The 16,891-nt window shown below is 39.2% G+C and overlaps 2 protein-coding genes across 2 annotated transcripts in view; both read right to left on the bottom strand.

Annotated features, from left to right (window-relative positions):
* The window catches only part of ARSB (arylsulfatase B), a 76,765-nt gene extending 71,749 nt beyond the window's left edge, over positions 1-5,016 (bottom strand). The window contains exons 1-2 of the mRNA XM_032096609.1: positions 4,732-5,016; positions 1,782-1,968 (exon numbers count right to left, since the gene is read on the bottom strand). Of these exons, the coding sequence (XP_031952500.1) occupies positions 1,782-1,968; positions 4,732-5,016 (472 nt within the window). The remainder of the gene's footprint in view (positions 1-1,781; positions 1,969-4,731) is intronic.
* Positions 5,017-10,180: 5,164 nt separating this feature from the next.
* The window catches only part of DMGDH (dimethylglycine dehydrogenase), a 41,175-nt gene continuing 34,464 nt past the window's right edge, over positions 10,181-16,891 (bottom strand). Inside the window, 2 exon segments of the mRNA XM_032096108.1 lie at positions 10,181-10,945; positions 11,614-11,748. Coding sequence (XP_031951999.1) covers positions 10,730-10,945; positions 11,614-11,748 — 351 coding nt within the window. The 3' untranslated portion in view covers positions 10,181-10,729.

The raw sequence follows: 16,891 nt of genomic DNA, 5'->3' as shown, positions 1-16,891 counted from the left end.
ATCATGAGGTCTGCTGTAAGGTAATTTCTGATCCACTGCTGACACCAGCTGGTGAAGGAAAGACACTATCATTTAGAGATATCCAAAAAGAACGAAGTAAAAATTCTACATGTGTAGATTTGGTCCTACCTAGGGCTACCCTGTTAAGCACTGAGAGCCCTCGTGCTTTAGCAATCACAGATAAAACTTTTCCAAATGACTTGAATCTCAAAAATTACACTTGAAATTAGATTTTAAAATTTTCCCCCAATATCCTGAAAAAAATAGATCAATCTGAAAAAAATACAGTCTTATGTTCGGCAAACAAAAACTTGGGACAAAAATCCAAGACAGAAGAGCTTTACTTGAATTTTTATTCAGCAGCTTCAGCTATTTATTTCTGCAAAAACAAATGTAAAAGAATAATGAAGTTGTCTTAAATACAATATAAATGGCTACTATATTTTTAGGAGGAAAAAATGGGTATTCTTTCAAAAGATGAACTGATTTTATGTGCAGACTGCTTACATCAATGTACTCAGAGGCACATGTTGCATTTTTTCCATTTTGAATGCCCACTAGGGGAGACTCTGCATCAAGTGTGCCACAGAATCAAGACCCTAATCATAATCGATGCCTACTGGAATCACATGAACACTGTAAGAGATTAAAAAGCTATATCCTGCTATATCCTCTGAAAAATAATGTCACATTGGCCACCCAACAACCATACCCAGAGCCAGCCTGTCCTCAGGCTCCTGCATTAGGAGCCTGCTCAGTCCCAGGGTGAGATTTCACAAGTAACAGCAGCCTATCCACACCTATGCCATCAAAAAGATCCCAAGTTCCCATGAACGGATGAGAGGAAGCACAAGAGTTTAAGAAATGAGCTGTTATATTCTAACCACATATTAGCTTAATTCCATTGTGAAACCATGGCCATCAGCTCCCTGAAGAAGGAAAAGAGACAGACTAGCCAAGGGAACAGTTTTTCCCACCTAACGTTTGGACCAACATAGTTTATAAAAAGCACACACGTAACACAGTTACACTCTTCACCTAAGCCTGAGGTTAGACAAGAGCAACACAGACTTCTGCATTGAAATGAACTGTTTTGAAATTCATCATTCAAGGAAATTGGCTTAAGAACAACCAAGTGGAGATGGACCTCTTTGAGCTGTGCAGAATGAGATGCAGAGCAGACAGCCCAAGTAACGTAACAGCCATGACACTTGTGCAAAACTAGTAAATGTGGAATTGACACTGGGACGAGCCCAAACCACACGAGGAACAATAAACAGTGAGTAGCTGCAAGTTGCTCTGCAAGTAATGCACTCATACTTGGACAATCTATTGTTTAGTCTGAGAGTTTGACTTCCTAACTTGTGAGTTTTTGGGTACTACTTTATAGAGGCTTTCACGCCATCTCATTACCAGCTCTGGAAAACCAAAGCTACGCAAACTGGCTGTAGCCCCCATTCCCTATTCCCCTGGGCTGCTGTAGGTAGGAGACAGAGAATTTGGAATAGAAGTAAGTCTGGGAAGGAGGAAGAGATGAGGCAAGATGGCAAGAGAGAAATACCTTACTTGGAGGCACAGTAATTCCAATACTTTCCCCAATAAGTTGTAAAGCTTGAGCATACATTTAAGGCATCATCATTTTTTTAAGCAGTGATAATTCAGAAATATGCACACGCAGGTATGGCTTTGCTTATAAACTAACAGTAAATCTGCTGTTCTTACGAGAATGGGGCATCCTTTTTAACACTGCATTTATTGCCCACGTTAAATCAAACCATTACCAAAGTAAGTGTCAAATCCTCTGCGGGTTGGAAGGCATTCTTTTCTGTACATCCCTAAATGCCACTTCCCCACCATGTGAGTAACATATCCCGCCTCTTGAAGTAGCTCTGGGAGGAGTTTCTCATCCAGTGGCAGACAGCTGGGCTGGCATGGCCAAATTATCTGGTGTTGTAAGCCTGTGTGGATCTAGCAAAGAAAAGAAGCATGAGAGATCACTTACAGTGCACCCCATGGGTGAATTTTACAAGCAGGCCCAAAAAGAAACACAGCTGCATCAGAGGTTAGCATTAGTTTTAGGGGCTCTTCATTTTACTGATGTAGCACTGAAGATGATGAGGAAGCTGCAGGTGGAAGGCAGGAGTTGCATGGAGGAAAACAAGAAAATGGCACTGCAAGAGTTAACATCTTCCCAGGCATAAATCAAGCACAATTTTAAAAAGCCCCAAAACAAGCCAACCTCAAAACAAACAAACCCAAAGCCTTTTATGCTTTTAGCTAGAAATCTAATAGGGAAGAATTACCATTACGGTCTGTTTGAAGGCTAAGGACATCTCAACATGGAGGGGGAAATTTTAAATGGGATTGAAATGGGCAAAACCACATATGGCAGGTGAAGCTACCAAGCTTTTGCCTGTATCAGAGAACAGTCACTGGAGGAAAGGCTAATAAAAGAAAACTATTTTTCTATTACTCTTCTAAAAGGATATTATATATACATTTATATATTTATTTGCATGCTTTAAATGAGTACAAGCACTATAAAAAGCATTTGGATATGAGGATGACACAAGCTTTACACTGCCTAGATCTGACATTTAATAATTCTTATTAACAGACATTTAATAGTTTAATAGTTTCCAGTCTCACTAAGTGGTGAATTTCGTATCTCTTTACAAAACCATGACTGACAACAATACTTCGAGTAGTATATGATGTCGGATGTAAGGAACCTCCTCAGTTACTGATACTATAAGCTGACTTTTGTCAACTTCCCTGTCTTCTCCACAATCAAAAAGGCAATACCCTAAACCTTAGGCCTGCAAACATACGTATACAAGTACAAATATCTCGTTTATATATTAAGTGTTTCTAGCAATCTGTGTGTGTGTCAAAGCACAAAGCCTCCAAGACCCCCTGGAGCAGATGACACCAGATTTTATGACTCCACTAAGCACACCAGTGTAGCAAGCTGCACGATTAGCTTTCAAAGCATTGCTTTAGCAACTCTCTGAACTGACTTTTAAAACAAATAAGCCCCAATCTTAGGCAAGTGGGCAAGGAGGCCCTTTTCTAAAGGGCCTACAAGTTACTCATTTTCTATGAACAAGGAGGTTCCAAAAATTAAATTTTAGTATAAATTTTATATTATATACAAAACTATATTTAAAATATTTTTAAATGCTGTACTACAGAAAACATTATTAATATACAGAAGGACACAAACTAGCAAAGCATTGTAATTTCTTGCACTGTATCTGGAAAATGAGAAAAAGGAGAAGGAAGCAATAATTTAAAAATATATAGCTATCTTAGACCAGTATTATTGCTTTTCTTTCATACAGATTGCAAGGTGGCTACCAAAATTCCACCTCCAGAGACGACCAGATTTAGGTTACTTTCTCAAGTCTCTTAGCAACTGTTAATCATATCCATGGGTAAAACAATTTTTTAAAAAATCCCTCATATTTTCTGCATAATATAATTATTTACTGCATAATTATTGCTGCACAGAAGGTATCCTCTATTAAAAAAAAAAAAAGATTACTTCCATTTTCTAATATTATTTTACTCATCACAAAGACCATTAAATTATCAAGCCAGATGTACGGGATGAATTTAAATCCAGACTGACCTATAGATACTTTCAATGTCCACTTTTAAGATGTGATGCAGCAGAGGCCCATGTCTTAGAAAGCACATTCAGATTATGAACTGTATTTTAAAAATAGTCACTACAAAAAAGTATTCTAGGTTATTGAACAGAACACTTAAAGAGTTGGTAAAGATAATGCAAATTGCTTCTTCCTTTTCATCATTACTCAATTCTTGGGAGTTTCCAGGAACAGGACAAATGTTGCTTGGAAAAAGTGTCACTGAGAAAAACCTGCCTGTGGTAAGGGAGAGCACCCACTAATACAGGATTGACATTTATTTTCTTTTATTCAGAGCAGTCTCTTTGGCAAATCACTACGGTTAACATGGATGTGAAGGACTTCTTGAGAGAGAGGGGAAGTTTCTGAAACACACTTAACCCTTTGTGAGTTTCTTCCTTCTGTCCATGCTGCTCTTCCTGCCCCCCACTCCCCATGTTTTTGCAAAAATCACAAAAAAGGATGGGAACAGGTAGAAGTATACCAGTATTATAACACCCAAATCTTATACCTGTGCAACTGGGGAAAAAAAAAAAATTAAATAATGAGTACCAACTATCTGGTCACCCAGACTAATGATCACGCTGTGCGTACTCCATCGAGGAGCAGAACATCTACACCTCCTACCAGGTGGAGGTGAATGTACAGCTTGTGACGCATTTAAGCGCTGCACTGGAAAACATGTTGCAAAAACTGAACAAATGGTGCTGATCTGCTTCTGCCTGCGTCTCGACCGTGCGTCTGTCCAGTGGAAAAAATATCCAAGAGTCAGATGACTAGGGCAGGGATATCTCCCACGACAGGCTGCCGTGCCTGTTAACACAACCGAAGCACAGAGAGCACCTCGGCTTTTCTGGCACAGAACGATCTGCACTGATTCCATGTTCAGTTTACTCCCGAGCTCGCAGACAAAGCGAAGTTTGCGTTTCCGAGCAGCTGTTACCCACAGCGCAGCCCTCTCCCCTGCGCAGCTGCACAGAGACCCAGGGAGCCCCAGCGACACGGGGTACGGCCAGAAAAAAGCAGGGAGCAGCCGCAGCATCCCCGGTAGCGCGGGAGGGTGGAGCGCCCGCCCTACCTGGTAGCGGCCCGAGAGGAGCTGGCTGCGGGACGGCGTGCAGAGCGGCTGGGTGTAGTAGCGCTCCAGCCGCACGCCGCCCGCGCCCAGCGCGTCCAGCCGCGGCGTGCGGATGGCAGAGCCGTGCCAGCCCACGTCGCCCCAGCCCAGGTCGTCGGCCAGCACCAGCACGAGGTGCGGGGCGGGAGGGCGCGCCAGGCACAGGGGCAGGGGCAGACGCAGGCACAGGGACAGGCACAGCAGCCGGCCGAAAGACGGCCACAGCGCACCCGCCCGCCGCGCCATCCCGCCAGCAGGAACTGGGCCGCGGGGGCCGCCCCGCAGCCGGCGCTCCGCCCGCCGAGCGAACGGGGCGGTGCCGGGGCGGTGCCGGGGCGGTGCCGGGGCGGTGCCGGGGCGGTGCCGGGGCGGTGCCGGGGCAGAGCAGGGGAGGGCTCGGATGCCGCTGTGTCCCCGCAGCGGTGGGGGTCGCAGCACGTGCCGAGGGTGACAGTGGTGCAGCTTTACGCCCATGGGTTTTGGTATTAGTTTAAAAAAGCCGTTAAGGTGTTGCCGGTGTTGACAAGGTATGCAACCCGCTGATGCTGGCGGTCCCTTCTAATTTTGTCTTTCTCCAACTCCTACATTAAACACCCGGTTTAAACCCTGGAGCCTTTCCCAGGGGCACCAGGGAACTATGTGCAAGCCTGTGTCTCAAGTCATCTATGGTTTCAAGGAAGTCAGTACAACATATGAGGACAGGACAGAGTGCATTGTGGTAAAATTAACTGGACTGATACTTCTGCCTTCACAGCAGCTCATCCATCTTCAGTACTGCCTACAGAGCTTATTCTGTATGTAAGCACAGTGAGGCAGCTGCAACACACACATGGCCTTGCTGCTGGCCAATGTGCAGGACAGCCTGGGAAAAAACAATTTCCACCATCTCTGAAGATGCAGCTGAGCTGAGCGAAACAGCAGTTATTCCTGTTGGAGAAACTCTCCAGTCAGCATCAGCTGCTAGCACGCACACATGCACACACACACACACACACACACACACACACAAGAGAGAGACCTGTGTGTCTTCCCTCCCTTTTCAGCCCCCAACCCCCTGCAAAATCATGAGCAACCCAGTGCTTTTTTCTCTCCATTTTGCCCATTCGGATGAGAAGCCTAGATAGAGGTCTGGCTGTAAAATGATGCTTGTGACTGTTACAGTATAAGAAGGAAGTGAAGTAACACAGAAACAGAAATAGCAATGTCAACAGGGTTGTTTCTTCAAACCATGTAATCGTCAAAAGCAATATTGCAAACAACCACTACCTTAGTTACAATCTTGATGTAACATCTAAGAGAGTGAAAGGACAGAAATAGCTGTCAACTCTGGTCAATTTTGTCCATCCATGGAATACACATGTATTTCAATGTCCAGTGGAAGAACAAATACCCATATGTTTCCCATTTAGCTGGAATGGTAAATATGTGTATTCCCAAATTTATGTAGCCATTTGGTAACAGGTGAAAGAACAGTCCACATTAAAAGTTGTTTTTCTTGGTTAGAAAGTCAAATATTGAGTATACTAGACTCCTGACTATTTCCTGACAAGTCTCTGTAGAAAGAAAGTTCCTGTTTGTATGACTGAAGTCTAGTGGATAAGCCTATGAAGCTACCAAGCTGGGTTTTTTTAAATCCCACAGATTTCCCTGCTGGTTTGAAAACAACAGCTATGATGAGTGATGTCAGCTTTTTTTGTACAATGAGAATGTACTACAGTCTGCAGTCAGTACTGGAACAAGAAGCAACAGTACTATCCTAAAGTCAGTTTTCTCTGAAGTAAATTCCAGGATCACTGACAAACTGGTATGTGACTATGAGTAGTATTTTCTTTTTTGAAATGTGATTCACACTGTTCAAAAGCTGCAAAGTTCTGATTTATGTTTTTTTGTGGTTCAGATCCCATGACCAGTCTCAAATGTCTCACTGAACCGCTTTATTTTTCTAACTTCTTCCATGTCTTTATTACAGGTAAGTTTCATTCAAATGTTAGCACATTCCCACAGAAACCCTTTTTGTTCTCTCAAAATAAGTACTTCAAAAATCTGCACAGTGCAGGTGAAACTGGACATTTTGAAACAAAGTTCATAATTTCTATAATTCATAAATTCTTTCATTTCACCTTTCATACTTCCAAAGTTATCACAGTGTTCAAGTGTAGCTGAATTCATATTTCCTTGTAGAGAAGTGTCAAGAGTTACTGGTTATCCTGCTCCACTAGAACTGGATAATCTCGTTGCCTGACCATAGTTAAAACATTAAATTGAACTGTCTTGAATATATACTGCAGATACTGCACAGTCACAGTCTGGATATTTCTGCCTGTCATATTTTCTAATATTTTGGGGGTTAATTTAATTTTATTTTATTACTAGTTGAGGGAATTGGAATCCCAATCAGAACAAACTATCTCAGACAGTATTCTCTTGAATCAAAAGAATAAATCCAGGAAATGGTCTATGCTCAGTCTCTTATGTTTCAGTTTATCTTTTCTGAATTTGGGGTTGAATAATTTGGATGTTGTTTTGGGATCAGTGAGTAAAGAAGTCATTAGAGTGACACACAAGGTTACAGTATCAGTGTGGATTTATCATGCCATACAAAGCATGAATTGGACACTTTTTGACATAGCACATGCACACCAGGAAGAAAAATTCAAATGGTAATAGTAACATCTACTCTGGTGTGCAAAAACTCTGGAGATGGAAAAATATAGGAAAATGACAAAAAATGTGTCAGAGAAAACTGCTTTTTACATAACCTGATCTGAGAATTTCAGAAAATTTCCTAGATGACCAACTGTCATTTTTTCACCTCATTGCAGTTGTTTCTCCTCTGTTAGCTAATGAGGTTGAGAAAGACTGTAAAGTAGCCTCTGCCAGTCTTTCTACACTGGTATTTCTGTTTGATTGGTTAGAAGCTCTCTCGAAACTCAGATGTGCTACTTAAACATTCTTGCTTCTATTCACTTCCTCTTGCTGCGTCTTGGCACAAGTTTAGGCAACACCATAGCTCAATCTGTAATGAAAAGAAGAAGTGACAGGAAACTACGATAGCTGCTGAACATTTCCCCATTTCTTCAGGTTTAGGTACTTTTTTTAAAAAATAACCTTAAAAATTTGACTTATGTATGTGAACCTCTATGTGGGCACGATTTGTAAAGCTTTGTCTTGATATTGTTTCATTTATCTGTGCTGTGCAGAATGCAATGTTGAACTGTTCTGATGAATAATCAATAAGCTGACTTGGGTATCAGAGCAGTAAAAAAGAAGCCAGGTCAACTAGGAAGCACTTTCAAACATGGCTATCAGCTACAGCACTTCTAATTCTTGGCTGTCCTTGCTTAAAACTAAATCTGATGTCTCTGCTCCTGAATTCATTGCTAAAGAGAAAGCACAGACATTCTTCAGAAGTAACAGAGAGCAACAAGATACTCCATTTGCCTTATATGTGGTCAGTGAAGTTGTTTTAGTCTTGTAAGTTGGCTGCAGCAAATAAACTTTATATTGCCTTGTCCCAGAAACATCATGACACATTGTTAGCTTATCTAAATCTTGAAGTTAAATGAAACTTAGAATCATGGAATATGCTGAATTGGAAAGGACCCACAAGACTCATTGAGGCCAACTCCTGGTCCTGCACAGGACAACCCCAAGAATCACACTCCATGCCTGAAAGCGTTGTCCAAACACTCGTTGAACTCTGACAAATTTGTTGCCATGACCATTTCCCTGAGGAACCTGCTCCAGTGCCCAAAAACCCTATGGGTGAAGAACCTTTTCCTAATATCCAGCCTAAACCTGCCCCAGCTAGGCTTCAGGCCGTTCCCTTGGGTTCTGTCACCAGTTACCACAGAGAAGAGATCAGTATCTGTCCCTCAGGAGGAAGCTGTGACCTCAGCCACTCCTCATACAGCTTCCACTAATTGGACAAAGCTTGATCTTGGTGAGACTTGGGTGACAAGAGCTGTCAGTGAGAAACCCACAAAGAAATCAGTGTATGGGCCTGTGTAATAGTACACTGTAAAATGAGAGAGGTCTGCATCAGCTACATGGAGTAATGGGGTTGGGAGGTTACAGCTGGAAATGCAGTACAAGCTCACGGAGGGTACAGCTTCTGAGTTCACTTGGCTGTAGGAATTATATCTGCTATTCATTACTCTTTGCTCAGGCTGCAGAAAGCCTGTCCCTTCTGCAGTCAGATTGATCTGGTTGATGTATTAATCTTTCTTCTGAGTCAGAAAAGGAGTTACAAACCTGATTGTAACTGTCAGGCTGGGATACAGAGGCATTGTTGGAACACTTTTGGCACAGCAAAGCTAATTAGGAAAGTATAGGTGAATCTGTCTCAGAGTAACTGTTGCACTACACTCCAGGATGTGGTGTCTAGTGAATTTGCATAATCTTGGAAAATACTGAAATTCAAAACTGTGTTCCTAAGCATAGCTCTTTTCCTCCATAGTCTAAGCAAAACCATTTGGCATCTTCAGATTTCCTAACTTTCAGAGACACAGTGGTTAAGCACCTCATTACAAATAATGTTATCTTTAGAAAAAGTAACAATCTGATGGTTCAGCATAATAGAACCGAATCACTCATGAAAGTATAACAGAGAATAATTTCTGAATGGATTTTTCATTCAAGATAGTACTACCTGCAAACTGGCAAAGCTCATGTATTTAATTTTGACCTGCTTTGTAAAAGATATTTGAAACAGCACAATGTAATGTCAGCTTACTTTATCAAGAGTGAGTGTTCATTACTCAAATTATGTTTCTCCTGGTATATACTATTTCTACATTTGCTTCTTTGCTGAAGATTTAGAAGCACCAACTCCCTCGAAGAAAGTGCATTTTGGACATGACTCATACATACTTTGAAAACATTTATCTATAGCTTAAAGGAGAGCATTACTAAGTTGGAAATTTTAACATTGTTATTCAGAAGAATTGTTGAGCATATTATTGAATTCCAGAGGACTGTTTTATTAATTTAGTGTGTTCCCATCATACACACTCCCAATCCTGCTTACTTGGGTTATTGAATATTTAACACTCAATAAAGCTCCTTTGCTCTGACTTTAATTGTATTTTTTCATTGTTAATATTTCTGTGTAATAATATATGGCTCTTACTGTTGCTTCAATCTATAATTACCAGTAAAGAAAAAGTGACCGTCTTTGGCACCAGTCTAGCTCTTCAGATTTAATACAGTAAATCTGTAATTTAAGCTTTGTTCAGAAATCAAATTATAACCTACTGTTTGTTGTAGGATATTACATGTAATCTGCCAGAGGATTTATGTAAAGCAGTGAAAAATGGGCTTCCTACAACTGTTTCATTGAGAAGAACTAGATTTTGGTCTTCTGTGAGAATTTCTGCCAGGCTGACACGCAGAGAAAAAATGCCAGGAATTCAGTTTGCCTTTAATAATGCCTTTATTATTTTAATGGTGGGATGTCTTTCAATTCTTTATGAAGCAGTCTGTGTAGAACTAGTAATATGATTTTATGTTAAGTTTGCTATTCATGTTGTAAAGTAGGCAGGATAAGCTACTTTACCTCGAGGGCAGGCAAAGGAGGAACTGTTAGTGTGAGGGAGGGGGAGTAATTTGCTATTGGACACTATCAAGAGCACCTTTCTCGTATGGATTAATGCAGATCTGACAGCCAATGTGGGAGCGAGCCGAATCAATGATGTACTCATTCTCTGCCACTTTCTGCTCACAAGTGCTTGCTGCTGGGAAACAGAGCACACAGTGGTTCATAACTCTGCTCAGCTCTCTAATGTGAACAGCGCATACAAGGAAGTAGGACGTAACGCCGTGGAATTTCTCACTCATGTATGGCATTGAAGATCTTGTATTTAGTAATTTGCAAATCTAAGTAATTTAATTATCGTAATTTTATGCATATTAATGGTACTATTTTCTACTGCACAATTTTCTGTATCTTCATCTGTGTTTATATTTTGGGACTTTCACCCTTTCTCTGAAGGCGCATTCTCGTTGGTTCAGTCAGCACCAGTGGCTCTTGTATAATGGTTGCTGGATAATTTTTACCTAAAAGTTCAACTTCCAATTTCTGTCCAACTTTGCTGAGTTCCATGGGAACATATGCAAAAGCTAGACTCTGCTGAGCTCCGTAACTGAAACATCCAGATGTGGTATTGCCAATAACCTGAAAAAAACCCCAAACCAGTTGTATTTATTTTCAAGACACAGCAAGATTTTCTGAAAATTAAACCCCAACCAACAACCCAAACAACTAGACGTCTCACGTTTTGTTTATACACTTCAGATATCAAGCAAGTTTCAGGTGTGTCGTGCAGTTAATAATATTCTCAACAGAGAATAACACCATCTGAAACTGGGAATATTTTGCTCCTTGAAAAAATAGCCTATTCTTTTTATGTTCAGTTAAGTTGTCACTGAAACATATACAATACACTTGCATATGTTTATTATCTATAACAATGTAACTGCTAGTGACTATTTCAACACATTATCTGTGCTGAGGTGTGGAGCCCCAAACTTTACTATTGTTTCATTTACTTTAGGTATTGAAAGTGTTCTTAGGACAATGGTGAACTTGCAGAAAAGAGAACGGATGACAATACTTTGTCTCTGTTCCAACCCTAGTTTCAGAGACTCGATATCATTTCACATCTTCTCTGTAGGTATTTAGGTAGTCTTTACTTTTGCTTGAAGATTAGAGTGGTTATCATAGCTTCAAATAGTTCTGTGCCAGTAAAATAGAAATAACGCATTCACACTTGAAACACAAAGATTCTGTTCATGGAGAATTAAGACTGATTTTTTGTAACATGAACTACAGTCCTTCCTTGCCTTGCCATTGTGCCACACACTTTCGTTTCCCTCTGGATCAACATTATCTGTTTCCAGGATGAGATATACCAGTCGTCGTTTGAGCCCCTTTTCTTTAATCTGCTTCAGTGCTTGTTTTCCTGTAAAGTCTGCTGCCTGAAATAATACAAGATAATGATGATATATGTTTATTTGGGTTCTCCAAAATTTTTAGAGATATAAATATCTAAATGTATCTCAATGTATTTGCCTGTCACTTAAGTATTTTGTATGAAATACAGATGAAATCAAATCTTTGGCAGATAGTATATCTTGTATCTTGGTATTTTTATACTGGTATATCTTGGTAACTTTATTCATATATTAGTTTTCCTAGATCTCAGCCTTTAATATCCATAATTCCAACGTAGTAGAAACATGTTTGTAGTGAGCTGTGTTACAAGACTACCTGCTCAGTTAGGGTTGTAAGCCAGAAGATTGTGCATCATTTCAGTGACTATGACAAGAAATGAATTCCAATACTCAGATCCTACAGCCTGGGCCTTGCTCTGTCAACTCACTGCCTTTTGGTGCCATCATCAACTTATGACAGTAACCTGTCAGTATTTCATTTTAGTGTCTCTGCCAGGCTGCACAGCTGGCAGTTTACTCCATATTCTTGTTTTAAGGTAGGTATGGTTTTTTCCCATATCTACCATTTTGTGGGATAATGCAGCATGTTTTGTAAAGAATACTACTATTGTTTGGAGTTCCCCTTTTCAGCCTGCTTAGAAAGTACAAGCAGATTCTCATTCAGAGTCTTCTTTTCCAGAAGAAGACTGCACAAATGTATGACGAGTATGGAGGTAGTCATTGGCAATTCTCTGAACCCTCAAGGGTATGTAGGACAGTATTTACTGTATCTGATCCCATTGAGCTGATTCCACTAGCCTGATTCTATCACAGACTCATTTAGGTTGGAAAGGATCTCTAAGCTCTTTGACCAATCACTGCCTTGTCAACTACAGCATAGCACTAAGTGTCATGTCCAGTTGTTTCTTGAACATCTCCAGGGATGGTGAGTCCATCACCTCCCTGGGCAGGCCCTTCCAATGCTTAACAACCCTTTCTATGAAGAAATTCTTCATAATGTCCATTTTTGCTACTACGGCATAGATCAGACAGAACAAAAGAACTGTATTCAGCTAAATTACCAGACACCCACCAGCCTGCCCCATGGGCAGAAACATAACAGAAATTACAAAGTCCTCTAGCTTTTCAGCTTTTGATTCACTAGCAGTGAAAGCCATCTTAAGGCAGTTGATCTTAGGTCTGAAGCAGTTATTATATTAATTTGATGAGTGTTTAAGGGAAAATAAATGAAATATTGTTAAAGTCTTCAAAAATACTGTTTCTGTTCTTTAATGTCAATAAAGAATTATTGCATTGTGAGAATTACAAGCAACATGTACATGGAATAGATATTATACTGTTAGTTCACGTGTTCTTGTAGTTCTTCAGGTTCACATAAATCTGTTTGTAGGCTCAGAAGAAATTACTGAAGTGATGAAGAGATTTTGCACCATGAAAGGCTAGGCTCTGTAAGCAGTTGTGAAAAGCAGCTTATGAATCAGTTAAGGAGCAGTTAGTCTGCAAATAAAGGTGATTCAACTGGGGATAAAGCAGATACTGTACATAAGGATCAGAGCTGGCACCCTTTGGGGAAAGAAGGCATGAAACACAGCTCAGATCAGAAAAAAAACTGTGAGGATTCATTTTAGAATATAATGTCAAGATGCTGCACAAAATATAAAGGAAAGATCTCAAACCAGACAATAACCATCTACTGGTAGTTCCCTCTCACTTTTCTACTACATGATATCGGCAACTGTAGGATACCTACAATTAGAAGTGCAAATAAGACTGTATACCACAGCATGACTCACAGACTAAAATGCTTTGCATAACAAAGAGAAATACCAAGAAGGAAACATTCCACAGGGATACTTAGCACTGAATCAATTCCTTCCTATTCATGCAAATGTAATATCAGGTATTTACCCGCATAGAACACAACTTGTGAGGAACTAAACACAAGTATTCAAACGCAACTTTATATATTCTAGGTATGGAAACCACTAGAGCAAGCAGCTAGCAGGCTTTAGAATATGTCTAAATGTGGACATTTTTTGCCTGTTGGTTACAGATACAAAATTTAATTCTTTCCCAATTAATTTTAACTGGGCTGAGCTTTTGGCCACCTGGATTAAACCACTACATAGCTATTATGCTAACTGAAGATGCATACGGGGATTTAATGTAAAGGGCTTGTTCTTTGTTATTTTCTATTCATTGAAGTTAAGAATATTCTAGTCTTATTAGAATGATGGCTTGGAAAAATAACCAGGATGTAACCTAGAATTCAAACTCATCAAAATATACACCTCTCATATATATATATATATATATAGTTATAGTTACAGTTATAGTTAGTTATAGTTATATTCACTGCAAAAATGTGTGGATCTACATGTATAGATACATAAACACGTATACATACATACTGGAACACTGTGTGAACATGCTTAAAAATGTATGTGTGAAAATACATGTGTATATATAACGCACGACTGCAAAAAAAGGGCATCTGTAGATATAGATATAGATAGATAGATATAGATATAGATAAATATATATCTGTATATAGATATATATAGATATCTGTAGATAGAGATATATATCTATATCTATAGATATGTATAGATATCTATAGATAGAGATATCTCTATCTATTTATATATATATATTTATATTTAAATATTTAAAGCACCTTCTTAAATTCCAACAATAGGAATGCAACTAATTCAGTTTACTTCTTTTATAGTTCTTGGGTACCCATGTCAATTGCACACTAATATATTTCCACCATTATTCATTTTTTCTTTTTAAGTGTATGTGCATTCCAATCAAGACAGGATTTGGAAGCTGACGCATTCAACCTCAGTCTGGCTATTTTGGTAACGACTGCTTCCTCTTTCTAGGAGAAAAACAGTCAGTTTGCATATTGCTTCCATTTGTTTTATTTTGTCATGCAAAATATAATGCAAAAAAATCGTATTTAAACCAGTATAATCCAATAAATGAATATATATTAAAAGAAACATCGTATTTAAACCAGTATAATCCAATAAATGAATATATATTAAAAGAAACAAAACCAAAACAAACCCAAAAACGAGAAGAAAAAGAGAAGAAATAAATGAAAACACTAAACAATTCCAACCTTGAACAAATACAAAATTTAAAGCTGCTCTTCACTGTCAGAGTTTAAAAAAAAAAGACTTGACATGTAGGAAAAATGTAAAATGTTTATACTAGTTGAAGTAAAGACAGTCCTACAAAGCTAAGCTTAAAATACAGAAGACATTCCATTGTCTTGGCATGAGTTCCCAAAACATTAAGTTTTGGCAGATGTAATGGTTTTCACATAAAATAACAGTTCTTAGACACCAAAGATAAAGACAATATCTACTGCTTAGCTTCATTTAATTTGAGTGCAGCTCACCAGATAAAAAGATGTGCTGTTCCTTTTTACTTGTGTGTTAGATAACACACATATTAAAATGGAAAATCCTATCACAAAGACAAATCAGCTAAATTTTTAAAATAGCACATAGCTAAAGGTATACCACTGATTTTCATCTATTAACATGCTGTATATATGTATTTTCCTTACCCTTCTTATCAGGTTTTACTTCGTGTTAGTTGCCATGTGTTTGATAGCACAAGATAAACCCACTGTTTTTTAAAAAGAGTTTAGAGGACAATAACCAATGAGGAGACTTTTTTCACAGTGAAATACCTGGAAGAGTTTAACTTACTGTGTTTCAAATATACCTGGCTTTCAATGGCACCCCAATCCTAATTCCAATCCTCTGTAAAAACCTCTTCTAGTTAAGGGAAGCAAAGGCATAGAAATTATCTACAGACCTGTCAAAAAATTTTAGACTGTGCCGTTTATCAGAATAAAGTCGAAGTATCTAAAAAGAAATATGCTGTATTTGTTCAACAGCAACTTGCAGTGAAGACATACAACTCTCTCAACAAGGAACGGTTGTAATTTATTCAGTATACCACTTAGGACTATGGGCATAGAACCAAATTATGAACACAGAGTCACCCAACTGAGTAAGGCAGCACAGCTGCTGTGATCTGCTATAACCATAACGTTACAACACACTGGAGACAGCCTCTATACAGTATTTTGAAAATTTTCTTAGCTAGATGCTTTTTAATTATTTCAGGTTAACACTCCAAATTATATCTGCCTCACCAGCCTGACAAATGAAGACAATTTTTCTTCTCAGACAGCAAATATTTGACAAGTTTCTTTTTCTGTAGAAAATCAAAGCTACAGCTTACACAGCACAAAAGAGTTTTGTAAGGGAGATGGCCAGTCTGTATGTATGGCACCTGCACCAATGCATCTTTCATTCAATCTACCTAAGCCTTTCTTGTATGCAGTCAGCTGTAGGAAATTGGTATGATACAAACAACTGATGAATTACTGAATTATTTTGGCTCAAAATCCCTATCTTAGTGCGTGCTTATTCCTTTACATGGCCCAATAAGCAGACAGGGAGTCACCTAGATGTGCATTTTATACATATAACAAAATCTTTGCAGACCCTTTCTAACATGTTTCCTCAGCTGTAAATTTATGGAATAAATCTTCTGGTTTTTGACCCTCTGGACACCAAATGAAGTAATGATAGAATATGGTTCCACTCCTAAACTTAAATTTGAATGGGGACAGGATTTAGGTGGAAAAGTACACTCAATTAATATGTTATAGGCATAATAAATGGGGATTGAAAGTGGGAGGGGGAAATACTATGCCCCATCCCAAATTTCCTATCCATCACTCCATCCTTTTTCCTATCCCTATCCCTTCTTCAGTAAAGCCTCTGTTCTTTCTTCCTCCTCTTCCCTTTCTTGTGTGGAGTAAAGCTGGCATGAAACACAACCTTATTCCAGGTTATGGAGTGGGGTCAGTGACCACTGTTGTAGTCATTCCTCTCAGAACGAAGGGATGCAAGCTGGAGAAGTGAAGCAAGGGCAGACAATGGCAATCAGGGGGAGATACAGGCATTCTTGAAGCTGAGGCTGTTCCACACCAAGACCATGGGAACACGAGTTGGACTTAAACAACTGAGGGACAGTTTTGGCAGAGTGGCCAGGACGGAAACAAATGACTAGAAAATGGAGGGCATAAAACTGTAAGTCTAAACCTGATATCAAAGGAATAAAAGGGTGGAGA

Source organism: Corvus moneduloides, chromosome Z (assembly GCF_009650955.1).
Source record: "Corvus moneduloides isolate bCorMon1 chromosome Z, bCorMon1.pri, whole genome shotgun sequence".
Taxonomy (NCBI): domain Eukaryota; kingdom Metazoa; phylum Chordata; class Aves; order Passeriformes; family Corvidae; genus Corvus; species Corvus moneduloides.
The sequence above is the reverse complement of the archived record's forward strand: the minus strand, read 5'-3'. Positions and strand labels throughout refer to the sequence as shown.